The 11,491-nt window shown below is 38.6% G+C and overlaps 2 protein-coding genes across 4 annotated transcripts in view; one reads left to right on the top strand and one right to left on the bottom strand.

The window, feature by feature from the left end:
• LOC106514630 (calpain-5) overlaps positions 1–6,992 on the bottom strand; it is a 50,622-nt gene extending 43,630 nt beyond the window's left edge. For both annotated transcript variants that reach the window (XM_014004006.1, XM_014004005.1), the window contains exons 1-12: positions 6,939–6,992; positions 5,216–5,325; positions 5,028–5,127; positions 3,713–3,889; positions 3,486–3,627; positions 2,367–2,512; positions 1,787–1,867; positions 1,494–1,587; positions 1,143–1,273; positions 944–1,051; positions 799–863; positions 557–689 (exon numbers count right to left, since the gene is read on the bottom strand). In XM_014004006.1, the coding sequence (XP_013859460.1) occupies positions 557–689; positions 799–863; positions 944–1,051; positions 1,143–1,273; positions 1,494–1,587; positions 1,787–1,867; positions 2,367–2,512; positions 3,486–3,627; positions 3,713–3,889; positions 5,028–5,127; positions 5,216–5,325; positions 6,939–6,965 (1,314 nt within the window). In that variant the 5' untranslated portion in view covers positions 6,966–6,992. The remainder of the gene's footprint in view (positions 1–556; positions 690–798; positions 864–943; positions 1,052–1,142; positions 1,274–1,493; positions 1,588–1,786; positions 1,868–2,366; positions 2,513–3,485; positions 3,628–3,712; positions 3,890–5,027; positions 5,128–5,215; positions 5,326–6,938) is intronic.
• Positions 6,993–7,368: 376 nt separating this feature from the next.
• On the top strand, positions 7,369–11,242 carry slc35f2 (solute carrier family 35 member F2). Of its 2 annotated transcripts, none has more exons than XM_014003994.1 (9): positions 7,369–7,409; positions 8,538–8,643; positions 8,962–9,134; positions 9,325–9,452; positions 9,540–9,699; positions 9,786–9,957; positions 10,039–10,091; positions 10,166–10,320; positions 10,399–11,242. In XM_014003994.1, the coding sequence occupies exons 2-9, from the start codon at positions 8,552–8,554 to the stop codon at positions 10,597–10,599; spliced, it is 1,134 nt and encodes a 377-aa protein (XP_013859448.1). In that variant the 5' UTR covers positions 7,369–7,409; positions 8,538–8,551; the 3' UTR covers positions 10,600–11,242. The 2 variants fall into 2 exon arrangements, with proteins under 2 accessions (XP_013859448.1, XP_013859447.1); XM_014003993.1 differs by lacking the exon at positions 7,369–7,409 and adding an exon at positions 7,865–8,126.
• The last annotated feature ends 249 nt before the right edge of the window (positions 11,243–11,491 follow it).

Raw genomic sequence — 11,491 nt, 5'->3', positions numbered from 1 at the left:
CTATAATTCAGGCAAAGTTTTAGCTTTTTGTCGGATAAAAATTTTAATAAATCAGGTTTAAGTCAGTTTGACAAAATATTTTAAAATGCTAACAGACCACAAAAATTTGAATATTTTAGTTTAAAAAATGTATAATTTTTAAACACTCATCAACAACATAAACAGCAGAGGTGTGTAGTAGTTTAATTTTTTACAGGACTTAGGTAAATTTTTTGTGGATTTGTAATTTTACCAAGTATGTGTCTTTTACTTCGTTACATTCAAAACATAAAAACTGTACTTTTACTTTTTTACTTTAAAATTTAACACCTTGTTAAATGCTACAAATTAATTTTTTTTTCAAAATTAAATTTTACTGAAGTCAGTTTCTGTTAAGGTATTTTTACTTTTACTTRATTATTTCTTTTAAGTACTTTACCACTGATAAACACAATATTTTTTGTAAAAGGACAAATTATAAGTTTGGTGGATAAGGAGTTCTAAATTGTTGTCTGAAGCATAAAAAGCTTCACAAACTGTTAGAAGAGTGCAGCAAATAAAAATACATGAAACTCACAACTTCTTTGAGTTTGGCCTCGATCTCTTCAGAGGTGAGCTTCTTACTGAGCGGAGTCTTCCTCAGCAGCATGTCGCAGTAGTTGGCCAGCAGCTCTGGACACTTGGACTCTGGCTGAGTTTTCATTCCCACCCTGATAATAAATAAATAATTAATAAAAACTACAAACAAAGTTAAAGACTTGAGAGCTTCAACCTTTCACAACCAAAAGAAAAAAAAACACAGACGAGAACTTTTCTTACCCTTTCTGTTTCATTGGAAGCTCTAATTTAAATATCGTAGCATCGTTCACAACAGCTTTATATGCCTGTAGAAAGATGTAATTAAAATAAATTTTATTTTCATGTTTTTAAATTAGGATGGACGCAGGAGTAGACTGTGACTGACTTTGTCTCTGGCGGTCAGGAAGCGAGGGTCGTCCTGAAAGGCCTCTTTAACCAGTCGACTGAAGCGGTTGAACAGCGTGAGCAGCTGCTCCACGTATTTCTCTGAATCCTAAAACAACAAGAAAACATTAAAAAGCAAAATTTAAAGAAAGTAAGTGTGGATTAAAACTCCTACACGGCACTGTGTGCGAGACGCTCACAGAGGTGATGGTCTCGGCTGAAGCCACCATGTCAGCCAGGCCGGCGCTCATGATGTGCTCCTCTAAGTCCTTCAGCATGGGCTCAATGCCGCTGGGAACTTTGTCCATCAGTGAGAACATCAGGTGCAGCTCTGAGGGAGAGAGAACTGATTCACCTGGAGCCAAAACACCAAACTCCTTTTTTACCAAACTGATTTTCTGTTAAGACGTTTTGACTTTTACTTAGTTACTTTATACGCCTCTGCATTTTCAGAGAAAAGTCATTTAGCACTACTGTCACATAGATGTTCTGCAGACACACAGAAGTTCTGGTCTGGTCTATTTTCTGGAGGTGGGTCTCGTGGTACTCACTCTCTGTCTCGTTTCGTTTGATCATGCCCGGACACTCGGCTAAGATGGTCTCCTTGAAGGACGTTACGAGCGCGTTGACGCAACACTCCATTAACTGTGGAGATGAAACGATGCTACGATGATAAATGTAGTAGACGGTCCAGTACGCTGGGATATTTTATGTGCAAATACAGGAGTGGAGTTGAGTCAAAATATGCCATTGTCTTTAAAAAAACTGAAGAACAAGATGAAAACAGTGAAAAAGTCTGATGATCAAACGTTAAACTGATAATATAGAGGTTTATATTACTCACAGCTTGGACAGAGTTACAGTCGCGTCTCGTCTCCAGATATCTTAAAGCTCGTTTCTCTTCTTCCCTCAGCTTTGAATCGGCCTGGTGACAAAACAGTTACTGAACATAMGATTTTTTTTGTTCCTGACATAAATATGTTGATTTTAGTCTGGGTTTGGTATTATTTTGTTCTGCTGGTGATACGATGGATAAATCCAGATCTGTTTTTGTGATATATATGATACAGAGATTAGTAAAAGGATCAAATTTAATGACGAATGGAATCCAAACTATTTCTGAAACAATAACATTTTTTCTAAATAAAAAAAAATGTATTAGTTTCTCTGTTGCTTTTTTTTTTAGCTCAAGTCTTTTAGGATAAAACCTGTTAAGCTGAAGCCATTGAATCAAACTGAATGGTTATAAAACTGTTATTAATGCTTATTTAGCCCAGACGTGACCCGAGCTGCGAGGAACCAAACCCAGTACTTCTGATCTGACTCAGATGATGTTTGAGGAGGTCGAGTTCTGTTGTGGTTTTGTTGAAACGTGGTTTGTGTTTCAGCTTTTATAAAAATAAAAAAAGCAGCAGGCGACTCACGTATTTCATGTAGTTCTGGACCCCGTTCTGCTGGAGGTACGACGGCGCCTGAGTTCTGTAGAACCTTTCGGTAGAATCCATGTAAGCTTTCTCGAAGTTGTCCCTGTAGATCTGCAGCTTGTCGTCAGGATTGGAGCACAAGTTCACTGCTCACAAACAAATAAACAAATAAAAATACAATAAAAATAAAACAACACTTACTAGAATATTTGAGGTAATAGGGGTGTAAGAAAATATCGATACACTTGCGATATTTGATTTTCTGATGCTGCAKCAATTATTAATTAAGGCTTAATAGGTGGATGTTGTTAGAAGAAATGTGAAAATGTTTTCAGTGTTCTGATTGCATAAAAATAAACTGAATTTAATCAGATTTTATGCATGCATTGTTTTGTAATTAGAATCGTATGGAGAAAAAAAAGGCAATATAATGCTCTGTTAACAGTATCACAACATAGCGATATATCGTATTGTGTATCAAATCACCAAATTCYTGCCAATACACAGCCCTAATAGGTAATATTACCAAATTAAACTGTTAAAATATTTGTCACGGTCTTCTGGCCTCCCAATGCCATAATTATTCCAAACAAAAACATAAATAAATAGAAAGGCTGAGGGTAGCAACAGGTGATTTGTTTCTTGAATGCACTTCTGACTTGATTGTTTGAAAAAAATATATCATTATTTCTAGCAACAAAAAGAACACAAAATAATAACTGATATTTTTTACAACTTAGGTGCAAATGAAAAATAATCTGATTTTACAAGTTTAAAAAGTGGTTAAAAAAATCACTTTACCAAAACCACCAATTGTAACACCGGACATTTGACAAACAAAAAACATCTGCACCACGCTCTGCGGTGTCTTCTTAAACATTTAAATTAAGGGGAGGGTCTAAAGATTACAGTAATTCTAACATTTCCAAATGCAATTATTAAACTTCATGTTTGGTTTACAAATTAACTTAAGTACATTCCAACTGCCTAAAGTGAAAACAAACAAAAATATATAAAATGTATAATTTTTTACACAATTTCAAACATAAATGGCCACAGCAATATTGGTAAAGACTAAATTTGATTCCATTTTTCATCCCATTTTGGTGTTTTTCTCACCGTAAGACTCTCGAACTCCGATGACCAGCTGCGAGTCGAAGGCCTCTCCCAGCCTCTCGGCGTGGACGAGCTTCATGGCGCTGTCCTGAAGACGGTTTTTAATGTTGGAGAAGATGGACTCGTTCCACGTGTCCAGCATGAGCTACGGTAAAAAAAAAACAACAACAACAATAATTAAAAAAATAAAATTTAAATCACCCAACTTTACGGCGTCTGGACGTCCTCACTTTGCGGACRATGCTGTCCTCCACGTTGGACTTCTTGTTGCATCCCTGCTTGCCCATCAGAGTGATCTCCAGCTGGCAGAAAGGTTTGGGCAGGATGTCGCACTGCGTGAAGAACTTCCTCCACTCCACGATGTAGGCCTTCAGCAGCGCCGTGTCGTCCTGGTGACTCAGGACACGCTTGAGGAATAAAAGGTGAGAATCAGGACAGAGTTACTGTAACTGAACACAAAATAAATACAGGATTTGTCCTGTCAGTTAAAGGGATCGATCCACGATTAGTTGTAACATTAGACTTTATTTGATAAACATATATTTTAACTGTAAAATAAAGACAGTAAAAATATTGTAGGCTGTTTACTTTTGTAAATTTTTAAAAATATATTTAAACATGGACGGAGCCATTTTATTTACACATAAAGTATTCTGGGTAAATGATGACRTGGATAGGTCCTCGGTGCGAGGCTGCTAGCGAGCTATATCCGCCCTGAAGGTTAATCTTGGACAATATCTGATGATCGACTCTTTTAAATGAAACCARAGAGCGTTGACAGAGAGGAGAAGGTAGAAATGACTCAGCCTGGAACTGAAAATATGGATGGAGGACAACAGAGCTGCTTCATGGAAGAAGAACCTCAGCTTAGCCTGTTAGCCTTCACGATAGTACTGACACCATAATTATTAGCTCGGCGCTAGTGCAACAAACAAGCTAAATTGAGGTCCTCCATCTATATTTTCAGTTGCAGCTGAGTCATTTTTGTGTTCTCCTCTCTGTCATGTGGATGGAGGACCTCAGTGACATAAGAAGAATGTGTAGCACTGAGCTAATACATATATATGGTGATAGCGTTGGGGCTAACGCTAAAGCTAACAGGCTAAGCTGAGGTTCTTCTTCCATGAAGCAGCTCTGTTGTCCTCCATCCATATTTTCAGTTCCAGGCTGAGTCATTTCTACCTTCTCCTCTCTGTCAACGCTCTTTGGTTTCATTTAAAAGAGTCGATCATCAGATATTGTCCAAGATTAACCTTCAGGGTGGATATAGCTCACTAGCAGCCTCGCACTGAGGACCTATCCACGTCATCATTTACCCAGAATGCTTTGTGTGCAAATAAAATGGGCCTGTCGGTGTAATTTATTTTTAAACTTTTAGTTTAAATATGATAAAAACTAAACAGCCTACAGTATTTTTACAGTCTTTATTTTACAGTTAAAAATATGTTTATTTAATAAAGTCTAATGTTACAACTAATCATGGATCCCTTTAAAGACCAGCAGAGGGTTGAATGAAGATTAAAAATAAAAGAAGAGCTTTCTCACTGCTTGAGCTTGTTTGATAAAATCTAAGATGTCCTCTTTGAGAGCCTGGTGGATCTTAGCTGGACCTTTGTCGTCCCACAAGCAAACTGCATGGACGTCCCTAAAGAGACAGAGACGGGACAAAACGATGATCATTTCTGCCTCCAACAGCTGGGAACAAATCAGGATTAAAGCCACAGAAAACTCACGAGAACAGGTCGAACCACTGCTGTTTGGTGACGGACTCCTGCCGCAGGAGCTTCAGCACGATGGGGCGCATCAGGTCCCATTTGTCCTCAAACTGTAGGGAGCCTTTGTTCTGGWGTCAGACAGGAGAAAACACAGCTCGTTTGACGTTTACCGTAAAACACGATTAACACTCTGACACTAGTCTGCCTAGCTGCACTCTTAAATGTTTTCTGCTTATCCATGGCCAAGTTTGAAGTTCATTTCAGAYGCTTCTATCCGTTATCTCACCTGGTTAAATTAAAATAATGCAGAACAGTTTTTTGCRCATTGTTTGAAACACAGTAAAGATTCACAAGACTTGAAAGCTGCATTCTAAGTTGATTGTCTACATTAGCAGAGACCTGTGCCTCTAAGTATCTTTGGGTGATAAACACTGGTACCAAATAAATAAACAAGCGCATAGTTACAATATTCATTATGTTACTTTCATCTGTTTTTAAGTACACTAACTACTAGGGGGTGTAAATCACCAGCTTTATCACAATATATTGATTTGTTTCCATATCTCAATGTCAGTCCTGACACGATTTGATTCGATTCACTAGTCTGCAATTGATATGAAGCAATATGCCCATCTAACAATATGGATTGATGTTTTTATTTTAACTCAATTTAATTGAATCACTAATAATTTAATAGATATATCGATCAAYATATTGTTACACCCCTACTTAACACAGTCCTTTTTAAAACTAAAGCAAAGAATAAAATCCAGTTAGTAGTCATTTTAGCGCGTGAATGTGAGTGTGAATGGGTGGATGTCTGTAAGTGTAAGGCGCTTTGGGGTCCGGAGGGACTTGATAAAGCGCTCTATAAGTTCAGTCCATTTACCATTTTACCATTTTGAAATGGAATTAATCCTAATTTTTTTTCCAAGACCACATTTAGGTGTTTTGGGACCCAGATTAGGGTTGTGACCCCAACTTTGTGAACCACAAGTTTACAGCTAACAGTGTTTTAATTTTTTTCCCCCAAGTTAAAAGTTATGTTTTACGCTCATGAAACTGTATTAAATTTTTAGAGCACTAAGATAAATTTGACCCAAACATCCAATTAAAAACAGGCTCTTCAATAAATTGTGCAGACATCTGCAGGTTTGGTTGAATGATTCACAATCCAGTGTTAAAGTGACTTCAAATAGATTATTGAGATTTTTTGCAGAGCCTTGCTCCCTCTGCTTCAGCTATAGCGATGTATTTTGTTATGGTTTATTACAAAGCTCAGATTCTAAGATTGGGTGCTCAGAAGTACTTGACAGTTGCTCCATGCAGCCTTTGTTGTGTCTGTAAAAAACTGCAAATTCCAGAGCTGCTAAATGACAGAGATTGGAGGCAGCCGTGAACTAAAATCATAATTTTAGCGGAGAATAAACCAACAGTTTGAATCCTGGTTGTTGTTTATCTGCGGCTTCCTTGTTTCTGCTTCATAATTCACATTCATCTCTGCTGCTTTTATTTTATTTTAGCCAAGCGAAATCACTGACAAGCAGCAGCGGCGGCTAATGTTAATGCTAACCAGATGTAACTTCACTCCAGCCGGTTAAAGTCAACATTACGGGCTCCGTCATGTGCAGCCGCTGCGAAACGTCCGCAAAAAGTAGCGCTAGACGGCAGCGTTACATGATAAAAATGACAAGCGTTTCAGTGAGCAGTGAACACGAATAATTGAATTGTGCCTCCCTACCTTTAGCAAATTAGACGGCGCCGCCATGTTCCCTTAACTTATCCTCTCGAAAAATCTCGCGAGATTTCAGAAGTGGGGATTTAAACAGAGCAAGTGCCAGTGCAGTGATCTTGATGGATTTTAGGTGGAAAATAAAGTATTATAATCCTTAAAAGACGCAAGTTCTAATGTTTTGAAGACATTAAATTATATTATGCTTATATCAGCTCGGAAWAAATGTTATTATGTGACTTCCTGTGAGTTTTTACACACACATCATGGCATGATTACCATAGTGGAATACAAAAGTTCAAGTATGGCTTTGAATTACTACTAATACTTGTGCAGCTGTGCAAATATTTGCGAAGTTTATTTAATAGATTCACAACTACACTTCTCCCTCAACCCAGACCCCTGAGTTCATCTCATGACCTTGTTCCTCCTCACAGCACTGTCTGCTAACAGGTCATTTCCCACTGAGTAGGACTAAAGGTAAGATAACAATATTTGTACAGTCTCTGGGGGAGTTATTGTTTCATTTACAGTGCAGTCTTTGTTATCATTCCCTCTCAGCTTATTATTCTCTCAGCTAAGCGGGAGGGATTTTAACCTTCACATGAGAATAACAAAGGCAGTTTAGATAAGCAATGGGGAGTTCATGGCAGGAGAGGAAAATCTGGAAGCTGATCTGGATTTGGAAAACAGCAGATATTAAAAGAAAATGTTGCTTTTTGAGCTAAAAAATATTTTTAATTAAATTTTACGATACAGTATAAAATAACATTTTTAATGCAAATTTTGTCAATTATTTTAAGTGTATTATACATTTATACAAGAGAAGCTTTTATTTCCTCCATATCAGCACCAACCTAAGCGATTGCATGACGCAACGTCCATCAATTCCTTCTAACCAATCAGAGCACAGAAAGGGCGGGCTTTGCATACCCACCAAGTTAGATTGATCCATTACTGTACCCCGTGAATGAGGATGTAGTCCAGAACTATCAGAAATCCGGATGATTATCTTGGTCAGAAAATTTCATACCCATAAAAAGAGATGACCGAAGAGAAAGGCGTATGCAACGATTTATTTTTAATCATTTTATTTTGATTTTAAATAGTTGTTTGTAGTAGCTGCTAGTTTGAAACGTGGGGAAGCGCTGACGATGTTGCGCGCGTGAAGCACATTGACCAAACTGCATTCAGAAAGTAAGAGTTTTAACATTTTTTGTAGATCAGTTCTAGTAGTTATGATGATTTCAATTTAATTAAATATATTTTTAGTATTTTCACGATCTGTTTTAAAGATCGGCATAACTCTGCCACACTAAAACATGACTTATCCTGTTTTTCCTGTTGATCAAGGGCTAAACTCTTTAAAACACTGCTTCAGCTTCCACCTCTACGGTGCATTTAAGATGTCAGAAAAACGTTCTTTTTATTGTTTGCCAGTGAAGATAAATTAAATGACCATTTTACCCTTTAAGCGTGAGTCTTTAACACCCAAACGTTTCTGGGAGGGCACATCACATTCTTGTGCAGATTTGCAGATTTTCTGCTTGAATAGTTATGATGAGGAAAACTTTTTTTTTTCATCATCTTGTTCTTGTATTTTTCCAGATTAGGCTCTCGGAATGATGGAACAGCCCATGGAGGACAGACTGTGTGGGAAAGTGAGCTCTGCCTGTGGAGTGAACAATTACAACCTGAGGGATATCTTCACATGGTGAGCAACATTATGTCAGCTTTTTACTTTCATTATTATTTAAACCTTTACAGATATTTCATTGAAAAATGTGTCTGTGGTTCATGTATTGAAGTCATATACAGTAGAGTAACACATGAATTGTGATCCTTATGCACAAACTTGGACTTTATCTAAAATCAATTGCTGTGGAATTACAAAGCTATCTCTAGATATCTTTGAATTTAGAGAAGTTTTTTTTTTCGGCCCAGCCCCCTCCGTCTTTTCCGTGACTGAAAAATCTGATGGGTGATTTGCTTYGTTTCTGTTTGACTCACGACAATGTTGCCAACCCTCCAGGCGCCTGTTGAAGACCATCCTGATGGGTCAGGTCCTGTCCCTGCTGATCTGTGGGACGGCCGTCAGCTGCCAGTTCCTGGCTGAGCTGAAGGTGGAGACGCCCATGTTTCAGAGCTTCCTCAACTACGCCCTGCTGTTGCTCACCTACACCACCATCCTCTGCGTCCACAAAGGTCAGAACGGCAATCAGTCAGAGGGAATGAGCCCTAAAGTTGTGAAAAGATTTTTAGGAATCCACAGTTAAGTTGATTTGGTCTCTAACTGTAGCTATAAGTACTAAAACATCAGGAAAAATTAGCAAAACAGATGCTAATATTGTAATTTATGTTTAGTAAAAAGCTGCGTTGTAATCTGTTTCTTCAGGTGACCGTAACATCCTACAGATTTTACGACACAAGTGGTGGAAATATTTGGTGATGGGTTTGGCAGACGTGGAGGCGAACTATGCAGTTGTGAAGGCGTACCAGTTCACCACCCTGACCAGCATTCAGGTACGAGAAAACAGCTGAAACTCACGGAGGAAACAGGTTTTACTGTGTTATAATCATATAAAATATTAATTTTTGTTCCAACTTTAGCTGCTGGACTGCTTCGTGATCCCGGTGTTGATGCTTCTGTCCTGGTTCTTTATGAAGACCCGCTACAAGCTGGTCCACTATGTCTCTGTTACGGTGTGCTTGTTGGGGGTGGGGGCCATGGTGGGTGCCGACATCTTGGCTGAAAGAGACCGAGGGTCCAGTGAGGATGTTTTTGTTTTCCTCCTCTGTAAATGTGTTTTTATTTGTCGTGGACCTGGAATCTGAACTCATTTCTTGCCTCCGCAGCCAGGGACGTGCTGCTGGGCGACGTGCTGCTGGGCGACACGTTGGTCCTGCTCAGCGCTGGGCTGTACGCCGTGTCCAACCTGTGCCAGGAGCACACGGTGAAGAACCTGAGCCGGGTGGAGTTCCTGGGCATGATGGGGCTGTTTGGGACCGTCATCAGTGGGGTGCAGCTGTAGGTTCCTGTTTGAATCTGGCTTCAGCGCTCCCCGTCGATGCTTTCGTTTTACCCACGTTTATTCATTTCTTTTTTCAGAGCTGTTCTGGAAAGTCACGCAGTCTCAGCCGTAGAGTGGAGTCTTTCCACTGGTAAGTCAGAAATCGCCGTTCAGGGGTTGCCGTTTCCCCTCATCATCATCATCGTCGTCCTTCCTCTTCCTCAGTCATGCTGTTTGCGGTCTACACCCTCTGCATGTTCGCGCTGTACAGCTTCATGCCCGTCGTGGTGAGGATGACGAGCGCCACTGCCGTCAACCTGTCCCTGCTCACCGCCGACCTCTTCAGCCTCTTCTGTGGACTCTTCCTCTTCCACTACAAGGTGGGCGGTTCGTGAACGAGCAGCTTCCAAATGTAGCAAAAGGTTGTTTCATAGAGGTTGGCCTTTTTTCCCCCTCAGTTTTCCCTCCTCTACATCATCTCGTTCGTCGTCATCACCGTCGGTTTCATCATGTTCAACGTCGTCCCGACCTCCTTGGCGTTGCCTGAAAACGAGGCAGAGGAGGCTGCCGACGGCGCGGCGGAGAGCTCCCTGGACCTCCTGCAGGCAGAGGACGCCCCGGGAAACGAAGCGGGCATTTCCGTCGACGTCTACGGCTGAGAACGGATCTGACTGGTTTTTATTTAACTGAGATGAGGTCAAAGGTCACTTTTTTACTTTTATATTGTTACAGATGTAAAAAATAATAATAATGTAACGTTCTCAGTTGCTGTTATTGTTCCTATATTTGTAAAAATTTACAGATTTTATGAATTATTACATATTTTTATTTGCTTTTGTAAATATGACAGATTTTCATTCCAACAATTAATCAACAATTTATTTATTTTATGGCAGTTTTTAAGCCAGCACAAGTCGGCCATGAGGGTTTTTTAAATTCTTTTAATTGTTTATTATTATTATTATTATTATTATTATTATTGCCTGACTCCAGACAGGTGTTCATCCTGCTTTCTGTGAATCTACTGTTATATTAAATGTTTACTCATCCATTAATAGTAAAATCAAAAATGAAGGGATAAAGGTATTTAAAAAATATTACTAAAAGGAGTATAATATGTTGTGATACGATAAATATGAGATTTAAAAATGCACAAGAAATTTTTTTTGGAGCATTTAGACCAATTTTGACAAGGTAAAAATTTTTTTTGCAAGGTTTATAGGATTCATCTGAACTGGATGGGTTTAGTGGCGACACAAAAAAACAACTAAAATTAAAAATAAAAGCCTGCGTGGTCACAGACCTTCTATTTTTGTGTGCTTTCCTGTTGTTGTTTTTTTTTTTCAAACTGTTACATCTTCAAAAACACACATATCTGACTTTCTAAAAAAAGCTCAAAGTAATGAAGTTTAATGTTTAAATTAAACCTAATTAAGTTTAATGATATTTAAACCNATTTAAACCTTACTGTTAATTTATAAAAATGCTTGAATTTTTGACATTAAAAATGTCAGAAATTAACTTAAAATTCTATATTTTTGAGAAATTTAT

The sequence above is a fragment of the Austrofundulus limnaeus genome, unplaced genomic scaffold (genome assembly GCF_001266775.1).
Source record: "Austrofundulus limnaeus strain Quisiro unplaced genomic scaffold, Austrofundulus_limnaeus-1.0 Scaffold21, whole genome shotgun sequence".
NCBI classification, from domain to species: domain Eukaryota; kingdom Metazoa; phylum Chordata; class Actinopteri; order Cyprinodontiformes; family Rivulidae; genus Austrofundulus; species Austrofundulus limnaeus.
This window is presented reverse-complemented; position numbering and strand designations above follow the sequence as displayed.